At 55.3% G+C, this 16,664-nt stretch overlaps 1 protein-coding gene across 16 annotated transcripts in view; it reads right to left on the bottom strand.

Moving 5' to 3' along the window:
• PHLDB1 (pleckstrin homology like domain family B member 1) overlaps positions 1-16,664 on the bottom strand; it is a 54,410-nt gene that overhangs the window by 24,292 nt on the left and 13,454 nt on the right. For 8 of the 16 annotated variants that reach the window (XM_066372255.1, XM_066372247.1, XM_066372242.1 and 5 more), the window contains exons 5-11: positions 10,057-10,182; positions 6,963-8,311; positions 4,437-4,718; positions 3,865-4,005; positions 3,617-3,754; positions 931-1,059; positions 413-568 (exon numbers count right to left, since the gene is read on the bottom strand). In XM_066372255.1, coding sequence (XP_066228352.1) covers positions 413-568; positions 931-1,059; positions 3,617-3,754; positions 3,865-4,005; positions 4,437-4,718; positions 6,963-8,311; positions 10,057-10,182 — 2,321 coding nt within the window. Of the gene's footprint in view, positions 1-412; positions 569-930; positions 1,060-3,616; positions 3,755-3,864; positions 4,006-4,436; positions 4,719-6,962; positions 8,312-10,056; positions 10,183-12,793; positions 12,975-16,664 lie in introns of those variants that run through there. The other 8 variants (XM_066372250.1, XM_066372300.1, XM_066372284.1 and 5 more) reach the window with 4 other exon arrangements.

A 16,664-nucleotide genomic window follows, 5' to 3' on the forward strand; every position in this document is an offset into this window, starting at 1 on the left:
TATGTGTCCCAGCACTTCCACCAGAGGAAAAACTCTACAAGGGAAGGAACAGGTCTACTGCTCAGCCTCCTCCTCCTCTTCCACCTCTCACTTCCCTGCCCAGCCAGCGCCCAGCTCAGATATAAGCCCAATCCACCTTCCACTGAAGACGTGGGAGTCAGGGTTTAATGACAATAACTATTGTTCACTGAGTGCTTACTATGATCATATCCTATACTGTCTTCCCATCATCTTCGTTTAATTCTCACAACGGCCTGCTACTGTTCTCGTTTTATGAAGAGAAAACTAAAGCTCAGAAAGGTGAAGTTAGCATTCATAAGGTCATCAACTGGGATTCAAAGCCAGGTCCCAGGCCTCCCGCCCCACCCAGCACTGTGTAGCATATCACAGGGCAGGGAAGGGACAGGCGCACCTTCCTCTTGGCGATGCTGCACAGCAGGTCAGCCTTGCTCAGGAGGAGCCCCTGGCTGGCCAGCTCCCGCTCCTCCTCCACGCGGCTCTCCTGCTCCAGCTGCTGGAACTCCAAGTCCTCAAAGAGCTTTGTCTCTGTCTCCAGGGCCTCTGACTCCTTGAATGACAGTGACAAAGGGGGTTGGGTGGTGCTCGAAATAACTACTCTGGGCTTGGAAGGCCAAGCCACAGAGGTGTGCATTTTGGGGGCTGGACCCGGGGAAGCTGGGGAAAAGACCTGCCCCCATCCAACCCCTTTTTCCTCTGCTTGGCTTTGCCCCTTACACAGGCACCGCTGTCTGGAGCAGCAGAAAGGAGAAGAGAGATCCCTCCCAATCCTTCCCTGTCCCCTCCAAACCAAAGCACCGACCCTGGTGTCCTGACAGGCACAGCAGGGCCCAGGTGGTCCAGTCCCACCGCTCTCCTCTCCTCTGGGCAGGTGGCCCTCAGGGCCCGGGAAGGGGGGCTGGTGAAACTGACCCTTCTCAGCTGCTCCTGTAACTGTTCCCGCACTGACTCGGGGCAGTTATCGAGCTGCATCTGGAGCTTGGCGTAGAGCGCCTGGCGGGCCTCCAGGTGCCTCCGTCCCGCGGCCAGCTCCGCCCTCTCCTGGTCGGCGGGAGGGGGAGGGGCGGGGCACAGGGGAGAAACAGAACACACACTCCTCAACTCCGGCCGGGGCTGGCGGCAGGGCGGTGGGGAAGGGCGGGGAGGGCGGAGAGAAATGCTGAGCGGAAACGGGGGTGGGAGACAACAGAAAAAAAGAGGAGAAATAGAGAATAACTAGGAAAAAAGAAGGAAGAGAGCAGAAGGGGAACTAAGGAGGGAAGAGGCGAAGAGTAGGAAAAGCAAAGAGCTGGTGTAGGACAGGACTCAGAAGGGCAGGGGATGGTGTACCAGGGCAGCGGCAGCGGCGGGCGGCGGGTCCCAGGCAGAAATTTTGGTCTCTTACACTAGAAAAGTTTTGGTCCCTTACACTAGAAACATTTCGGTAGCTCCTAAGAAAAAGCCCTGTTTTCTCTCCAAACCCAGTCAAGGCCAAAGGTGGTTCCACACCACAAAAGGAGAGCTTCTAACTCCTGAACTTACCCCTCTTCCACTGCCCAGAGACCAAAATTTAACCCTGGGGAAAAAGGGGTAGAGCTGGTGAAGGGTTAAATCAGGGGTTGGGTGTGGTCAGAAGCTGAGGACTTAAAGCTACAGCAGTGCAGCGGAGGGGACCCCAGCCCAACCGCATTAATCTCCCTCCCTCCTGCCCCCAGTGGGGGTGGGGTGCTGGCGCAGCAAGCTGAACTTCGGCGGGATGAGGGCTGCAATTAGTTCAGGCATTGCCATGGTAACAGGTGCCCCACCAGTGGGTACAGAGAGGAGGTGGATGGCTCTGTCTGGAGTGAGATGACACTTCTGAGAGCAGGGAAGGGAGTTGGGGGTGGGGGGAGCTGGTGAGTCATCCCTCCCAAGGACAGGCAGAGGTGAAACTGTGACTATTGATTCCAAAGCCAGTGTGGGGTCATGGGCGAGGGGCGAGGAGGGAAGCCGAGTGACACCACCATCACCATCTCAAATAACTGGGCCCAGAGAGAAGGCCAAGTCCAGGCCTCCAGGCAATGCCAGGTAAATGAGAAATGAGGTCAGGCAGGTTCCTTCTGAAATGATGAACTTCACCTGGGATTAAGACCCTGTGCTGAACCCTGTCCCCCCACCACCACCACTACACTCCACCCCCATGCCTGGGGAGGAGGGCCTCATCAGATCAGTCCTGGGGTCCAAGCACTTCCCCATCCTTGGACCCAGCCTTTACAATATCCTGTGTTCTGGATGACGGAGGGGCAAGAGAGGGAGAGAGGATCCCCATTCCCACCCTCTGCTTGAGGTATCTGAATCTGGGAAGCCCCAAGGCAAAGAGAGTGTGACAGCAGTAGACAGTCCCTGTCCCAGCCCTCCACAAGCCTTGCCACCACAATTAGGCCTCCTTACCCCTCTGCACTGGTGGGAAGGCAGGCGAATGGCTAAAGGACAAGAGGCGTCGCCCTCCAACAGTCTGTGGAGGTAGCACCCAGGCTTTCCCAAATGGGGGGAGCTCTTCAGGCTGAGAAGCGCCTCAACCAAGCATTTCCTCCAACCTTGTACCCATCCTGCCAATGCCCCATTGAGTAAAAGTTGAGTTGTGCCCTTGCCCATTCCTTTCTGATCAAAACCCTAAGGTCCCACACCAAGAAAGGAAAGAGGCAGCATTAGAAGGGAGAGGCCAAGGGCCTAACGAGTTAGTGCAAAAGCACGCATGGTTCAGGCCTGCCTGGGTGGCACTGGCAGTTAGGGGCATGCGGAGAGCCCAGGACAGGGATTAAGGGTAGGGGGCATTAGTGCAGGCCTGTTTGGTAAGCATGGAGTTAATCTGGCACAGAATTTGGGAGTGTGGTTTTGGGGGCCAGAGCCAAAGCTCAAAAAAAAAGGGTGGTGTCAAAGAATTTTTAAGAGCTTCAAAATTGAGGGGAAGGGGAAAGACACTTTCAAAAAATGCAGGAGGTGAATTAATTCTTGGAAAAGTACTGTCAAATCCAAAAATAGATGGCCCCTCTCCACTTCAGAGCTTTTGGCACGTTGTAGGGCATCTTGGGTGTGGTTGGCACAGCCCCTGTGGGATGGAGCAGCCCCTGCAGGCTGGCACGAAATCTGAAAGGGGCAGGAGCTAGGACCATCTGGGATGGGAGGCTGCAGATCCTGAAGGTTCAAGGGAAGCAAAGACCCAAGGGCTAGCTCCCAAAGACCATGTCCTGGGCACCTGAGGCATGCTTGGAGGGAGACAGTCTCCAGATGGAGGGACTCAAACCTGAATCACTCCTAGCACAGTCTCTCAGGCTGTGCTCACTGCCCAAGAAGGGGTTTTCTAGGAAGCACCAACTAGAAGGGCCATGAAAGGCCCAGAATGGCAGGCACCCAGAGGTAGCAGAGACCCAGACAGAGGAGACCCCAGACACCAGCCCAGCCCACAGTGACCTCCAAGCTGGTACCTTTCACAGAGGCCCCTACCCCTGAAGTGTAACAGAGACCACCTGGTCTGCAGATTGGATGGTGAGGCAAGGGGTAAAGGGCCCCAAAGAAGGCATTTGTCCTTCTCTCCTAGGCTACTGGACCCCAGCCCTGAGCCAGGCCAGGTGTTGGTTACCTTGTCCCTCTCCTTTTGGATGCCTGTCTCCAAGGTCACCAGCTTCTCCTGCAGCTGGTCCACCGCCTTCTGCTCCTTCTGCAGCAGGGCCCGCTCTGCCTCCCTCTCCCCCTGCAGTAGCGCCCGCTCCATTTCAGCCTGGGAGCAACACCAGGGTCCACGTCAAGGCCGGCCAAGGCAGTTGGATCCACCACTCCTGGGGCCTTCAGTCTGCCTGGGGAAGAGTCCAGCCAGTCCTCAAGGCTCACCTCTCGGGCCGACTCTTGCAGTTGCTGCTCCAGCTCCTTCACACGAACCTTGAGCTGCTCCACTCGCCCCAGTACCTGAGCCCGCTCCTCTTCCAGGGCCAGCGCCTCCCCCTGGAACTTGGCGCTAGGTGCATCTTCATGCTGGAGGGGAGGAAAGCAGTCAGTTGGAGAAGCCTAGACCCTATCAGGACAAGACTAAGAGATGGGTCCCCATTCCTCAGGGCACTTGGAAAGGGCAACCGGACTGAGATAGAAAGCAAATTTCCCTCCATGGATGGAGAGCAATATGGACTCATTCAGATGGAATAAAGATTTAGCATGGAGTGCCAGGCCTGGGTGGAGCCCAAAGAAAGACAGACAGGTCATAAAGCATATTTATAGCTTGGCAAATTCATCAACATCTCCCTCTCTTCCTTGCCTCATTTCTACACTTCCCACCTCTGATCCCTTCCCAAACTGAATCCTTCAATTACTTCCCCTTCCCTGGGTCTTGGCATCCACCACAAACGCGGGCCTGCTCTGCCTCCTAGCAGGTGCGACACCAACTCCCCCCAGCCCACCCTGTCCCCCACCTCCTGCTGGGTGCTCTCCGTGCTGCTGCACTCCTCCTTGAGGTTTTCCTCATCTGAGCGCTCTATGCTCTCCCACAGGCGTTGAGTGGTACCTCCAGGCTCCTCATTACTCCGCCCAGAGGCCACAATGGCCCCTGAGAGGCCTCGTGAGGGCCTCCGGCCTGCCAATGCCAATGCTGCAGCGGCCTCCCCAATGCTGGGCAGCTCCCCAGCCTCAGGTCCCCCGTCAGCCCGGCTGTATTCAGCACACAGGTTCAGGATGGTCTCTAGACGCTGCCGTTCCTGGAAAGAATGGACAGAGCAGGGCATGAAGGGGAGGAGGCAGGATCCCAGTGGGACTAGAGTCAGGCAGTGTTCTGTCAGGAGAGAGAGCTAGGATACTAGGGGCTTGAGGCTCAGAACCAAGTCAGGAAAGCACCCCCGAGGTCTAAGGAGGCAGAGGGGATGAGGGGGCCCCAGAAGTGAGCAGAAGTCAGGCTATTGTGTCGCCTGCCCACATGGCTAGCCCGTCCTGTCTCCCTTTTTCCTTTCCCTCCTCATTCTCTCCCAGGGCAAGAACATACCCTGGGAAGCCGACTAAAGACCACAGCGAGACACACTAGCTCGTGCTAACAAGTGCTCAAGGATCCACGACCCAAGAGGATGCAGAGGCACGACCACCCACCCGCACCGACAGAGGACACATGTACCTGGGCCTGTGCTAACAGGAGGTAAACACAAAACACCAGCCCTGACAGGCACAAATGCACACTCACACAGATAAACACAGTTTAGCACACAGACAGGTGAGCACTGACAGCCAGGAAACAGACCCATGGGCCCACAGGGACCTGACGTTACACAAAGATGTGCTCAGTGTGTGTACGCCCAGCCAGACAGACCCCGGACACGGTCCTCCTCACTTCCATCTCAACTCCAAGTCACTCTCAGGCAGTCCTTGCGTCCTGGATCCTTCCCAGCAAGGTGGGCTGCATAAACACCCTGGCCCTGTGAGGACTCCATGACCCTGACACTGAACCTGCCCTTCCTCACCCACAGCCCACCCAAGACACCCTGAAGGGCCTAGGATGTAAAGGAGGACAGGTATAACCACACTCCAACTCTGTGTCCCCCTTTCTCATTTATAACACCCTACCTTCCCCAGCGGCACTCCAGGGCCCCTCAACCTCAGGTCTCTCACCACGACAGTTTGGCTGTAACCCCCAAGACACTTACCCAGCTTCCCTGCTGTTGCTTGCCCAGTTCCATGGCAAAAAAACAACAACAACCAGGAACAGCCTCAGCACCCAGAAGGCTGGGCCAGTGCCCCCACCCCTACCCCAGTACCCAGATAAGCAGCCTGGTTGAGGTGGGAGGGGCAGGGCAGACAGCCTCCAAGATTTAAAGTGGCAGGTGGGGCAGGTCACAGCTGGTGGTGAGGTCTGAGCTGGAGGGGGGCGCTGAAAGGAGTTTGGGGAGGCTGGACCAACACTCTGCCTGTGCCAGGCTCACGGCCCCCTTCCCAGGATGAGCCCCTACAGTGGACCACGCTTTCTCAGCTAGGCAGGGAAGAGAAGATTTAGCAACCAAAGACAGGGATTCAGCCTCATCTCTCCACCACCCAACAGAGGCACACTGCCTGACACCTCACCTCACCCAACGCTGTCCCAACCTCCTTCGAAAGGGCCTCCAGACAAACCTCCTCAATTGTGACTGTCCTCAAACCAATTTCAGGACCCCTGGGCTCCCCAGCCCCTGCATTCTTCTGCTCACAAGACAGAAAGGGCAGACCTATTCTATACATGTGATCAAGTGTGGACACACCACTCAGAGAGACCCTCAGGTTCCCTGTGCTATCCGGGGAATCCCAGCCCCCATCGAGCTGAGATGCTAACCCTAGGACAGCTGCCCAGAACAGTACCCAACCCCCGAATACACAGCAACACACACAATCACAATTACACAGGCTGGCACATATCAGGCCAGGGGCTGACATCCTGTTCTCCTCCTCTTCCCTGCCACCCACATTCCCAGATACTCCTGCATGCACCATTTATAGATGCCAAAGTGAAGCAAGAAAGAAGGACCAGGGGCTTTTTTAAAGAACAAGACTTGGAAAGACAGGAGACTTGGGTTCCAATTCCAACTCTGCAACTTACTGTGTGACCTAAGAAAGCCCATTCCGGTCTCTGGGCCTCAACCTTCTCATCAATAAGACTTGCTTTTCAAACCGAGAGGTACAAGGCCTCAACCATAAATGTGTGTTTCCCCAGAGCTTCAATGAATTCAGGTAAATAATGTGAAAATGTATACATTAAAACAAAAGCTGTGTTACAGAATAAATACAAAATTAGCATTAATTTAAAATAAAGCCTTAGAGACTTCAAAGAAAGTTCTTCAGGGCACCAGAACCTTGAGATACTGGTCACTACGGTATATCTCGGAGGAACTGGAGAAGCCCGGGCCCCACCGGGTCCACCAGCCAGCCTGCCCACACCCTGCAGAGAACCTGCAGTGGGAGTCAGCAGCCTCCAGGCATCTGCTCACCAGCCTCTCCATCTCCTGCTCCCGAAGTCGCTCTTGGCGCTGCCGCCGATGGTACTCCAAGAGGTCGTCCTCGTTGTCGCTGATCTCTGTAATGCTATTTTTCCGCTCTCGAGTGATAGGCACCTGTAAGTCCCCACTAGAAAGCTTCCTCTGGGCACGTGGGCTCTGTCGGGGCAAAGCCCCGGTCAAAGAACCCAGACTGTAAGCTGGACTCAGCCTGCCACTCAGGCTGCCCTTGCGGGGTGCCAGGGACTCCCCGAGTGTAGGTGAGGGGCTTCGTGTCCTACGGCCCCGTCCCCCCAAAGTCAGTGAGAAGTCCTCTGGTGAAGCCCCATGGGCTGCCCAGCGCCGGGGCCGGAGAGTCTCTGCCACTTCCCTGGTGAGTTTGGGATCTGGGGCAGTCCGGGAGGGCATGGGGGAGAGAGCCCGCCTGGACAGAGACGGGCTCAAGGGTGGGAGTTCTCGCATGCTGTCCAGACCTCGCCGGCTGAGGCGGGGACTCTCAGAAGGCTGCAGGATGCGGGTGGCAGACCCATCTGAAAATGTTCGGCCCACCAACTGGCATGAGGGGCTGGTCGTCAGCACCCGCTCAGTGCCAGGCAGCTCACGGAAAGGGCTGGGCGGGCGGTCCTGAAGTGTGCCAATCTTGTTTCGGGGAGCAGGGACTGGAGGCTGGAACTTGGGGCTGCCAGGAATGCTGGTGGGCTGGCTGTGGGCACTGGAAGCTTGGTATTCACTCAGGTTGATAGCTACCACAGGCAGCTGCCCCCCCAGCCAGGGGCTCTCAGTGGTTCTGCAGGCCTCTGCCAAGACGGTAGCTGCAGGGCTGTCTGTCAGCAGACCCCGGAGGCCAGGGCTGGGTGGCCTCTCGAGACTCGCCTTCCTACCCAGCCGGGGGCTCTCAGAGGAGCGGGTGCCGCCAGGTCGGGACTGTGGGGGCTGCAGGGCCAGATGGTAGCTGGAGGAACGAGCAGGCACCAGCGGAGGTATCGAAGGTGCTGGCTCCTGCCTGCTGGGCGAGTGGCTGGCACAGCTTCCACTGCTCGCTGGTGAGGAGAGTGGAGAGAAGGCTGGAGAGGTGTTCTCATAGCTGGAGCCCACAGACATGGCGCCAGGGCTGGTTGGGGGAGACAGCAGGTAGCGACCACCGTTAGCCATCGGCGACAGTGGGGAAGTTGCAGCAGGCTTCTTGCCAGCAGCTCCAGGCTCCTCTAGCACCAGTGAATCCATGATTTCCTGCAGGTCCTTCTCTATAGAGCTCACCAGGGAACTGTGGCTGGCATAGGCCGAGGGTCCCTGGGTTGCAGGCTGTGGAGTATGGTTCCCATTCACCAGGCTTTCTGATTCTGCTAAAGGGAAATGCAAAGACGCCTCAGGCCCTGCTCTTTGACTTTGGGGAGGTCCACATGTGCAAAAGCAAAGGCACCCTCCACACACAACTCCTAACAAAACTGGGCTGCAAAGGCTCTAGAGACAAAGCCGAGAGGTCTGGGTTCTGATCCCAGCTCTGCCACCGACCTGCTGAGCAACTTATTCAAGTGACTTGCCCATTTTCCTCTTCTGTAAAGGAAGAGGGTGCGTAGGAACCTTCTTGCTCTAACATTTTATCACTTAGGACAGAATTAGCAACAATGTCAGGCACTCTAGGACTAGTTATTGCCTTTTCACCCCAACACTAGATTCCTCCCTGCCTTGGTTTCCCCAACTTCCTATATCTCTCCATCAGAGAGGGCAGGTGGACATTCTGCAAAAGGGGTAGGGTCATGCTATGGAGTTGTTGAGTTTCAGGAGGGTTAATAGGACATTAGGGGCTACCAACAGCAGCCAAGACTAATCGGACATTAGGGGCTACCAACAGCAGCTAAGACCCAGGAAAACACACACAAAGCCTCCAAAGCTGAACGAGGGGTGTGTGCTGCACCATTCTGTCTAATCAGAGGTGATGGAGGGGCCTGGCACTGATGGCTAGTTCCTGGAAGCCAGGCTAACCAGCGACTGGGTGCAACTCAATGCCTCCAATTAGCCCATTAAGCAATGCCAGCAATAGCCTTTGCTCTACCCCAGCCCTGGTCAACCAACCCAAGTAGCTGAAAACACTGCCCCAAACGGCTGAAGGAATGGCATGACAAGGCTACAATGGGGGCAGGGTAAAGCTAATCAGAGAGTGGACTGGGAGCACAGGCATCTGAACTCCTGGGGGGTCAAGGGTAGAAAAGGTTGGGAGGTGGAGGAAGAGACAGGAAAGCCTTGCCAAGACTGAGTTTGGGTCCAAAATTATGAGGACTGTGCTGGACCACATTCAGAGGGGTTACCATGGACACTGGTGATACCCCAGTGACCAACCACCTCTCCTTAGATTCCCAGACTAGCCATTGAAGCCACTGACGAGACTACCAGGTATACCTGACAGACATGTCCAATTGTCCCAATTCCATGTTGACACATGTGATCCCACAGCCATCTGAATGCCCACGCACAATCTGGGACAGTAGGCCCACTGGCAGCCTCCTGGTCTGCACCCCAAGCCCTAAGCAGCTGGGCTGAGGCTGGCTGTCCTGGCTCCCTGGGATAATCACCCACTCTCCTCTCGGGATCAGTAATTCACACACAAACTGCAGCTGCCCCACTGAGTCATCAGCTGGCATAGCATGGTCTGAGCATGGGGCAGGGCCCAAGGACATGATCACCAGCAGGCGAGACCCACCAGAACTTACAGAGATTTGACCTAATGCTTCTTTCTGCCTCCTCAAACCACATTTGAAAGCAAGGCTCCCTAGTGGTAACACAAAAGGGTCAGGGCCCCAGACACTGAGGTGACATCTTCCAGGGCAGTGGGACATAAGCTGGCAGAGCCTTCCATCTCTCAGGCTCATGATTCCCCAATTCCAGGCCAGCAAAGCGGCACTTCTTGGATCTCTTCCAGTGACCAGAGTGCCTGGCATTCTCCCACCAGTGGCCCAAGGCAGGTGGCAGCAAGCCCAGATCATGGGTGTTGTCCTGCCCTGACACTACAAGTGTGGTTGGACTGGGCAAGGACGAAGACTTATCCAGGGGGTACCACCAACCCAACCTCTTGCCCCAACTGGGTACCTACCTGGACCAGAACTGTAGGGGGGCCCAGGGGCCCGGCCCCCTGCCGGAATCATGCTTTTCATCCACTTGGCTTCAGCTGGGTGATTAAAGCGGAGGAAGGTGGACTGACCCAGGCACAACATGCAGCCTTCAGAAAAAGAAAATGCTTGAAGGGGCGGGCGTGGTTCAGGCTACCCTCATCCCACTCCCAGGCTCACCACAGGCTCCAAAGAGCCATCCCCACCTGCACTTGCAGTGTCCACACCCAGCCCGGCCTGGGCTTGGGAAAGGCACAGGGCTCAACGGCACAGGGCAGACTGGAAAGGGTACTGGCTTATGAGTCTCAGGATCTGAGTACCAGTCCTAACTCTTCTCACTAGCTGTGAGACCTTCAGGAGAAGTCACTTCAATCCCCGAGTCTAGTTTTCTCTTTCAAGAAATGAGGACAATACCACAGACCTTGCAGCTAAGACAGTGCATGTGAGAGTGCTCTGTGAATGGAGAAAATTATTCAGAGAACACGGACACCCTTGTCCCCCGGACCCAATGTGTACCCATGCCCCTAGCGTGGAAGCGTGAGTTCCAGAGGCAGCAACTTCTGCCTCTGAGCTAGGAGACAGGGAAATACTGTGGTGCCCCCTCAGGGACTGGAATTTGCTTCCTGACTCCAACAGTAGGAGTGGCCACCACCCTTTCTTTCTGACAATGCACCCTCTGGCCTGACATCCTCCTGCTCCTACGTCTCCCCTGGAATGTAGCCAAGCCTAGGCCAATGGGCCCAGCCTCAGCCAAGCACATTCCCAGGCAATAGACTCAAGCCCAGTCCTGCCCAGGAAGTGAGAGTGTACGAAAGGGGGAGGGTATGTGGGAGCCAGAAAGTGTAGCCAAGGGCACCAGGAGTGTGCACAGGGGCAGGTGTGCCCACAGTGCCTAAGTATGGCTGGCAGAACTCCTCCTCCTGGCCATACAGGTGCTAGCAATTCCTGCAAAAGACACTATGTTTGGAGAAGCAGACACCTGGTGCTCCCTACCAGCACTCTTCCAATCTTTCACACTCCTGGTCCCTGGCCCCAGACACCTATACCCAACCTGGTGCCACTTGGCACCCCCAAGCTTCATACCAGCCTGGGCTAAGACTGGCAGGGAACTCTACATTCCTGGATGCTGAGACCGTGCTGGCCATAAGGGCATGGGGCATCCCAGGCCACATGGGTACCTTAGCAGGCCCCCACTAAGAAGCCTATTGCTAGAACCCAGGACATTGCCATGGGGGTGGAGAGGCCTAGAAGACTGAGAAGCCCATAGCAGATAACCATAGTGGACAAAGCCACCCACTTCTTTGGCACACCCACAGGGCCTTCCAGGCAGACGGGCACCAATAATTCTAAAGGTTAATGGGTGGTTAGGAGAGTGGGAGACTTCCTTGCCAAGCCACCAATCAGAAGAGCTGATCCCAGAGTAATCATAACCAGAATAAATAATAGCCAACCATCCATTCACCTAATTACAACCACAGCTGTTTCAGAAAAAGCCATGCCAGGGGAGCCTCCCTCTCCTTTCAGCCAGTTTGCAGGGTCTACACAGGCCCACTCAATTCTAGATTGATTGGGGAAGGTGGGGAGGGGCAGGAATCAGGAGCCCGACCGACCGCACAGTTCAGGCTGGGAAGGAGGCAGGGCGTCTGAGTAGACTCCAGCTCATCAGTGCCAGGCCCACCCAAGCAGCCTGTGGGCACTTAGAGACCCTCAGGCTAGGCTCCTACAGCTGTGAATTCCCTGCCCCCTCCTCTGCCCCTCACCCTCCTCCCTACAGGGGGTGTGGCCATGCTGCCTCTGGACTATAAATAGGTGATGTCAGGCAGAAGAGCTGGGCCTGTATTAATAGAGTGGGCAGGAGGGCAGCAGGCCTGAGAGCAGCCCAGCTCCTGCCCAAATTAACTTTCTATTTGCACTCAGGGGCCCCAGGAAGTGCCCCAACTCTAGTCCTATGCCCTCAGAGGCTTGGCCAGTCTGTTTCTGGGAATAAACCTCCTCTCTGCCCATTCCTGTCCCACACCTCCAAAGGTCAGCCCACTCAGAAAACCCAAGAGCCCCATTCATATCCAGGCAAAGTTGTGTTCTGAGCCCCCCACCACCACTCCCAAAGGGGCTGCAGGCCCAGCAGTGTGCAGATAAGTGGGAGAGCTGCACATCTGGAGAGAAAAATATGGGGCAAAGGAGAGGGTGGATGGATCCTATCTCTGACAGAGGAGGAGGGGAAGCACAACACAAACACACTCTTAGTACAGGCTCTCACACACTCTCAGACACAGGCACACATGCTCACACACTCACAGTGATAGTCACTGTCCTGCTGGTCACATAAATAGAATGGACTGGCCAAAGGAAGGCTGGGTGAAGGGCAGATGGAAGGAAGGGCCTTAGCCCTTTCCATCAGAGACCCCTCTCAGCCATACACAGGCTCCCCTCATCCTAACCAGGACCCCTCAATCCCATCCAGAGGCGGGTCCTCTCCTCCGCCTAGTGTTGGGGAAGATGAAGTCTGCCCTCTTGAGGAGTGGCCTCAAGCCTAGACCTCCCACTCAGAAATGTCAGGGCTCACATTTAATCGAGTTTCACAGCCTCAAGCTCCCAAAGAGACCCAAGGACCCCCTCCCCCTGCTAGTTGCCCCACACACACCCCAAATGCCCCTCCCAGCCCCAACTATTCCACAGCCCGGCTGCCTGAGGGCTGTGGCTGGCGCCAGGCTGAGGACTCACCGCTGAACCAGAACCAATGGATCGCTGGCCCCCACTGGCTCGAACCCTCCAGGTCCCGGCCCGCCCCGGGCCTTGGAGAGGCGGGGGCTGACCTCCCGCGCCACCGGCTCCAGGCTCAAAGCAGCTAGCAGCTAGGCAGAGAGCCGCCACCAAAGCCCGGGGAGGGGCGGACCGGCCACCAGCGTTGGGGGAAGGGAGCCAAGGGGAGGGACAAAGGAGCGGAGGAGGGGAAGAGGAAGTGATGGAGGAGAAGAGAGGGGAGTAGGATGGAGAGGGCGGGTCGGGAGGATGCGGGGAAGGAGTGGGTTCGGGATTATGACTACAGGCTCTGGAGTAGAAGTGAGGCAGGGTGGAAGAGCTCAAGGGAGCTGACAGAAGGAAAGGCGGGTGGTGTGTGTGTCTGTGTGTGTCTGTGTGTGTGAATACTGAGACCGGAGAGGAAAGAGCCAAGAGGCAGAAAAAGGAGCCGGGGTCTCACTGAGAGCCCTCTGTGGTAGGAAGTCGGGGGGGGGGGGAGCTAAGACGAGGCTGGGACAGCTCCGGACTGCTGGCTGGTCACTTTGGGCCAGGCACGTCCTCTGACCTTATCTACAGAATTGGGAGGTTGGCTTCAATAACAGCAGAGGTTGAGCAGTAGAGAACCCTGAGTGGTGGTGGTGGTGGGGGTACCCTGGAGCCGGGGAAGGGGTTTTCGGGGAAGAGGACTGCAGAGTGAGAGTGTACAGGATTCTCCCGAAGGCAGGGGGTAGGGGGCTGAGGGGGGGGGGGGAGGTGGAACAGCGCCAAACACAAACAAAAAAAGCAAAATAGCAGCAGAGGTTAATTAAGCTCTTTCATTCCATGGGTCCATATATCTATCAGAGAGTAGAAGAACAGAACTCGCAGGGATCCAATTAAGTCACTAGGTCAGGCTCTGGCCCTCACTCAGCCTGTCACTGTGACGAGGCCCCTCCTAGCTGGGAGCCCAGGTGAAGGCAGTCTCTGTGCACTTGAGCAGCATGGAGCCAGCTCCTGTCCCCATCCTGAACACTTCTGACACCCCTGCTCCCCACACTCTCAGCAGCTCACCTCATTCCACAACCTAGGCTAGACCAAGACACTGCTCCTTCTAGTCCAGCCCACTGCCCTGGCTGCTCCTGACCACAGCACCAGTTGTGCCAGCCCCAGAAAGGAGCAGAAAGGAGCTCTTCCACCAGTGAGATGCCCTTTCCATCTGGGAAACACAGTGCCACCTGCCTCAGGACCCCCTGCAGGCAGACTGAGGTTCTGGGCCAGGCAGTACCTACTGCCCAGCCTGGGCCCAGGGTTTCTCTCGCTCCGGGGACCTGGTCTCTGGGCAACAGAGCCTTGAGGGACACACTATGTTTCTCAGACACACTTGCTGTGCTCAGCACTCACACAGCCTCATATACTTTCTCTCAGATGCACATCAACAATTGCTGTCACACAGACAGCACATCAGCTATGCACACTCTAGGCCACACAAACATGCCAGTTAAACATGCCTTGTCTGTCACACGCATTTATTCTCACACACACAGCCCCACAGGCACTAACCCCCCTCTTAGTTACATACTCATTCCGGCACAGAAATCTTTCCATTCGGTCCCTGGAGGGACTCTGAAACTAAGAGCCATGCTCCTCAGAGGAATAACCAAGCAATTTTTCTTCCCTTGCTGACCACCTGCCCACACTGCCATACTCCTCACATGCACTCACACACCCACATGTGCACATGCATCTTATTCCCCTTCTGAAGGGAAAAGGAAGGGCCATATAGGGTCAAATGCAAAACAGGGGAAGCCTTTAAAAGAAATTGCCTCAGGAAGAGTGATTCATCAGTCTGGAAACTGTGATGGCCAGTTGGACAGACCCAGACAGACACAGGGTGCCTGCCAGTGAGAAAAAAACAGGAGGCAAACTCAAGAAGTGGGGAGCTAGGAGCCTTTGCTTTTTTTCTCCTTCCTTTGAGCTTTATTGGTCAAGATTTTTAAATTTTTTTAATTTATTAATTTGAGGGAGAGGAGAGAGAGTCAGTCAGGAATATTAATCGGTTCCTATATATGTCCTGATCAGGAATTGAACCAGCAACTTCTGTGCTTCATGATAATGCTCTAACCAACCGAACTATCAGCCAGGGCAAACTCTTTTTATTATTATTATTTTAATTTTTTTTCCATTGTTGAGAGAGAGAGCAAAAGGAAGGGAGGGTAAGAGAAAGAGAGAGAGAGAGAGAAGAAGAGAGAGGAAGGGAGAGAGAGAAGCATCAACTCACTGTTTCACTTTAGTTGTTCTGTTTAGTTGTGCACTCAGTGATTGCTTCTCCTACGTGCCCTGACTGGGGATCAAACCTGCAACCTCAGCATGCCATGCCAGGATGATGCTTTATCCATTGAGCAACCCAGCCAGGGTTAGTCAAGACCTTTATCAGTCTTAGAGGACAGTTGGAGACTTCACTCCCATTTTACAGGAGGAATAACTGAGAAGTGGGTGGGAGGAGAAAAGGCTTAGTGTTCTGGATCCCAGAGGGATCCTGGCTCCCAGCCATGTCCCGGGGAGCCTCCCATGCTGCCCCTCACACAAGCCCCTACCCACTAATGAGGGGCATTAGTGGGCAAAGCAGACATGGAGACGAGGGCTGGCAGCAAATGCTGGGAGTGGATGAGGACCTGCTGTCTAGACAGCCTGGGCCCTGAGTATGTGGCTTTCTGGGCCCTCCTGTACTTAGTCCCGCCCAGATCTTTCATGTGGCCTGGTCCTGTGGTCCCAGGATAGGTCAGCCCTGACCAAGATTGGGATTCCTCCTCATTTCCTTGGTCCTATTCCGGGCTCCACCTCTTGCTCTATAGAGGAGGCAGCATTGGATGTGCCAATACACATGGGTATGGGAGTGGAGTGAGGATCCTCCTGGCTCCCTTACTTCAGGCTTCCATGTCCATAGCACTAGTAAAAGACTGGCATCTGATTTCTGCCTACCTGCCCCACCCATATTCTTGCTGGAAGAGCCTGTCACTGCCATCTCTGCCTGTCACGTTGTGTGCCTCTCTAAGTTGCCTATGGCTGGGCATAGTGCCCAGAATGATGCATCTAAGGTCTGGCCCAGCCAGAGCAGGCTCCTTGTTATTTCTAGGGTATGCCTCTATTTTCTTATTTTATTTTATTTAGAGACAGAGAAAGGTATAGATAGGGACAGACAGGAACAGAGAGAGATGAGAAGCATCAATCATCAGTTTTTCATTGCGACACCTTAGTTGTTCATTGATTGCTTTCTCATATGTGCCTTGACCGTGGGCCTTCAGCAGACCGAGTAACCCCTTGCTCGAGCCAGCAACCTTGGGTCCAAGCTGGTGAGCTTTGCTCAAACCAGATGAGCCCTTGCTCAAGCTGGCGACCTCGGGGTCTCGAACCTGGGTTTTCCGCATCCCAGTCCCATGTTCTATCCACTGCGCCACCACCTAGTCAGGTGGCATCCCTCTATTTTTCAAAGATGACGGTCCCCTCTTCAAGGCTGGATTGGGGGAACTTAACAGGGAAAATGATCTTTTGCACATACGCCCACAGATGGGCACGTGGCCAGTGAGTTCTCATATACACATAGGAATACACACATGGACACTTTGGTACAATCAGTCCTGAGTTCACTCCTTCCCCCTACTTGAACACTCTGATCTACAAACAGTGAAAGACACAAACACAGAGCTACACAAGCCTAGAGTCACAAACATATCCAGAGATACATAAACATACTCCAGTTACACAGACACACAGAGATAGCACATACACCCCCGAGCCACCCAGTTTCCAGGGAAACGCACTCCCAAGAATGTCCGGAGTGGGGCCAGGCAGGGCTGGGCTTGGTGCCTTGCTCCAG

Source organism: Saccopteryx leptura, chromosome 1 (assembly GCF_036850995.1).
Source record: "Saccopteryx leptura isolate mSacLep1 chromosome 1, mSacLep1_pri_phased_curated, whole genome shotgun sequence".
In the NCBI taxonomy this organism is placed as follows: domain Eukaryota; kingdom Metazoa; phylum Chordata; class Mammalia; order Chiroptera; family Emballonuridae; genus Saccopteryx; species Saccopteryx leptura.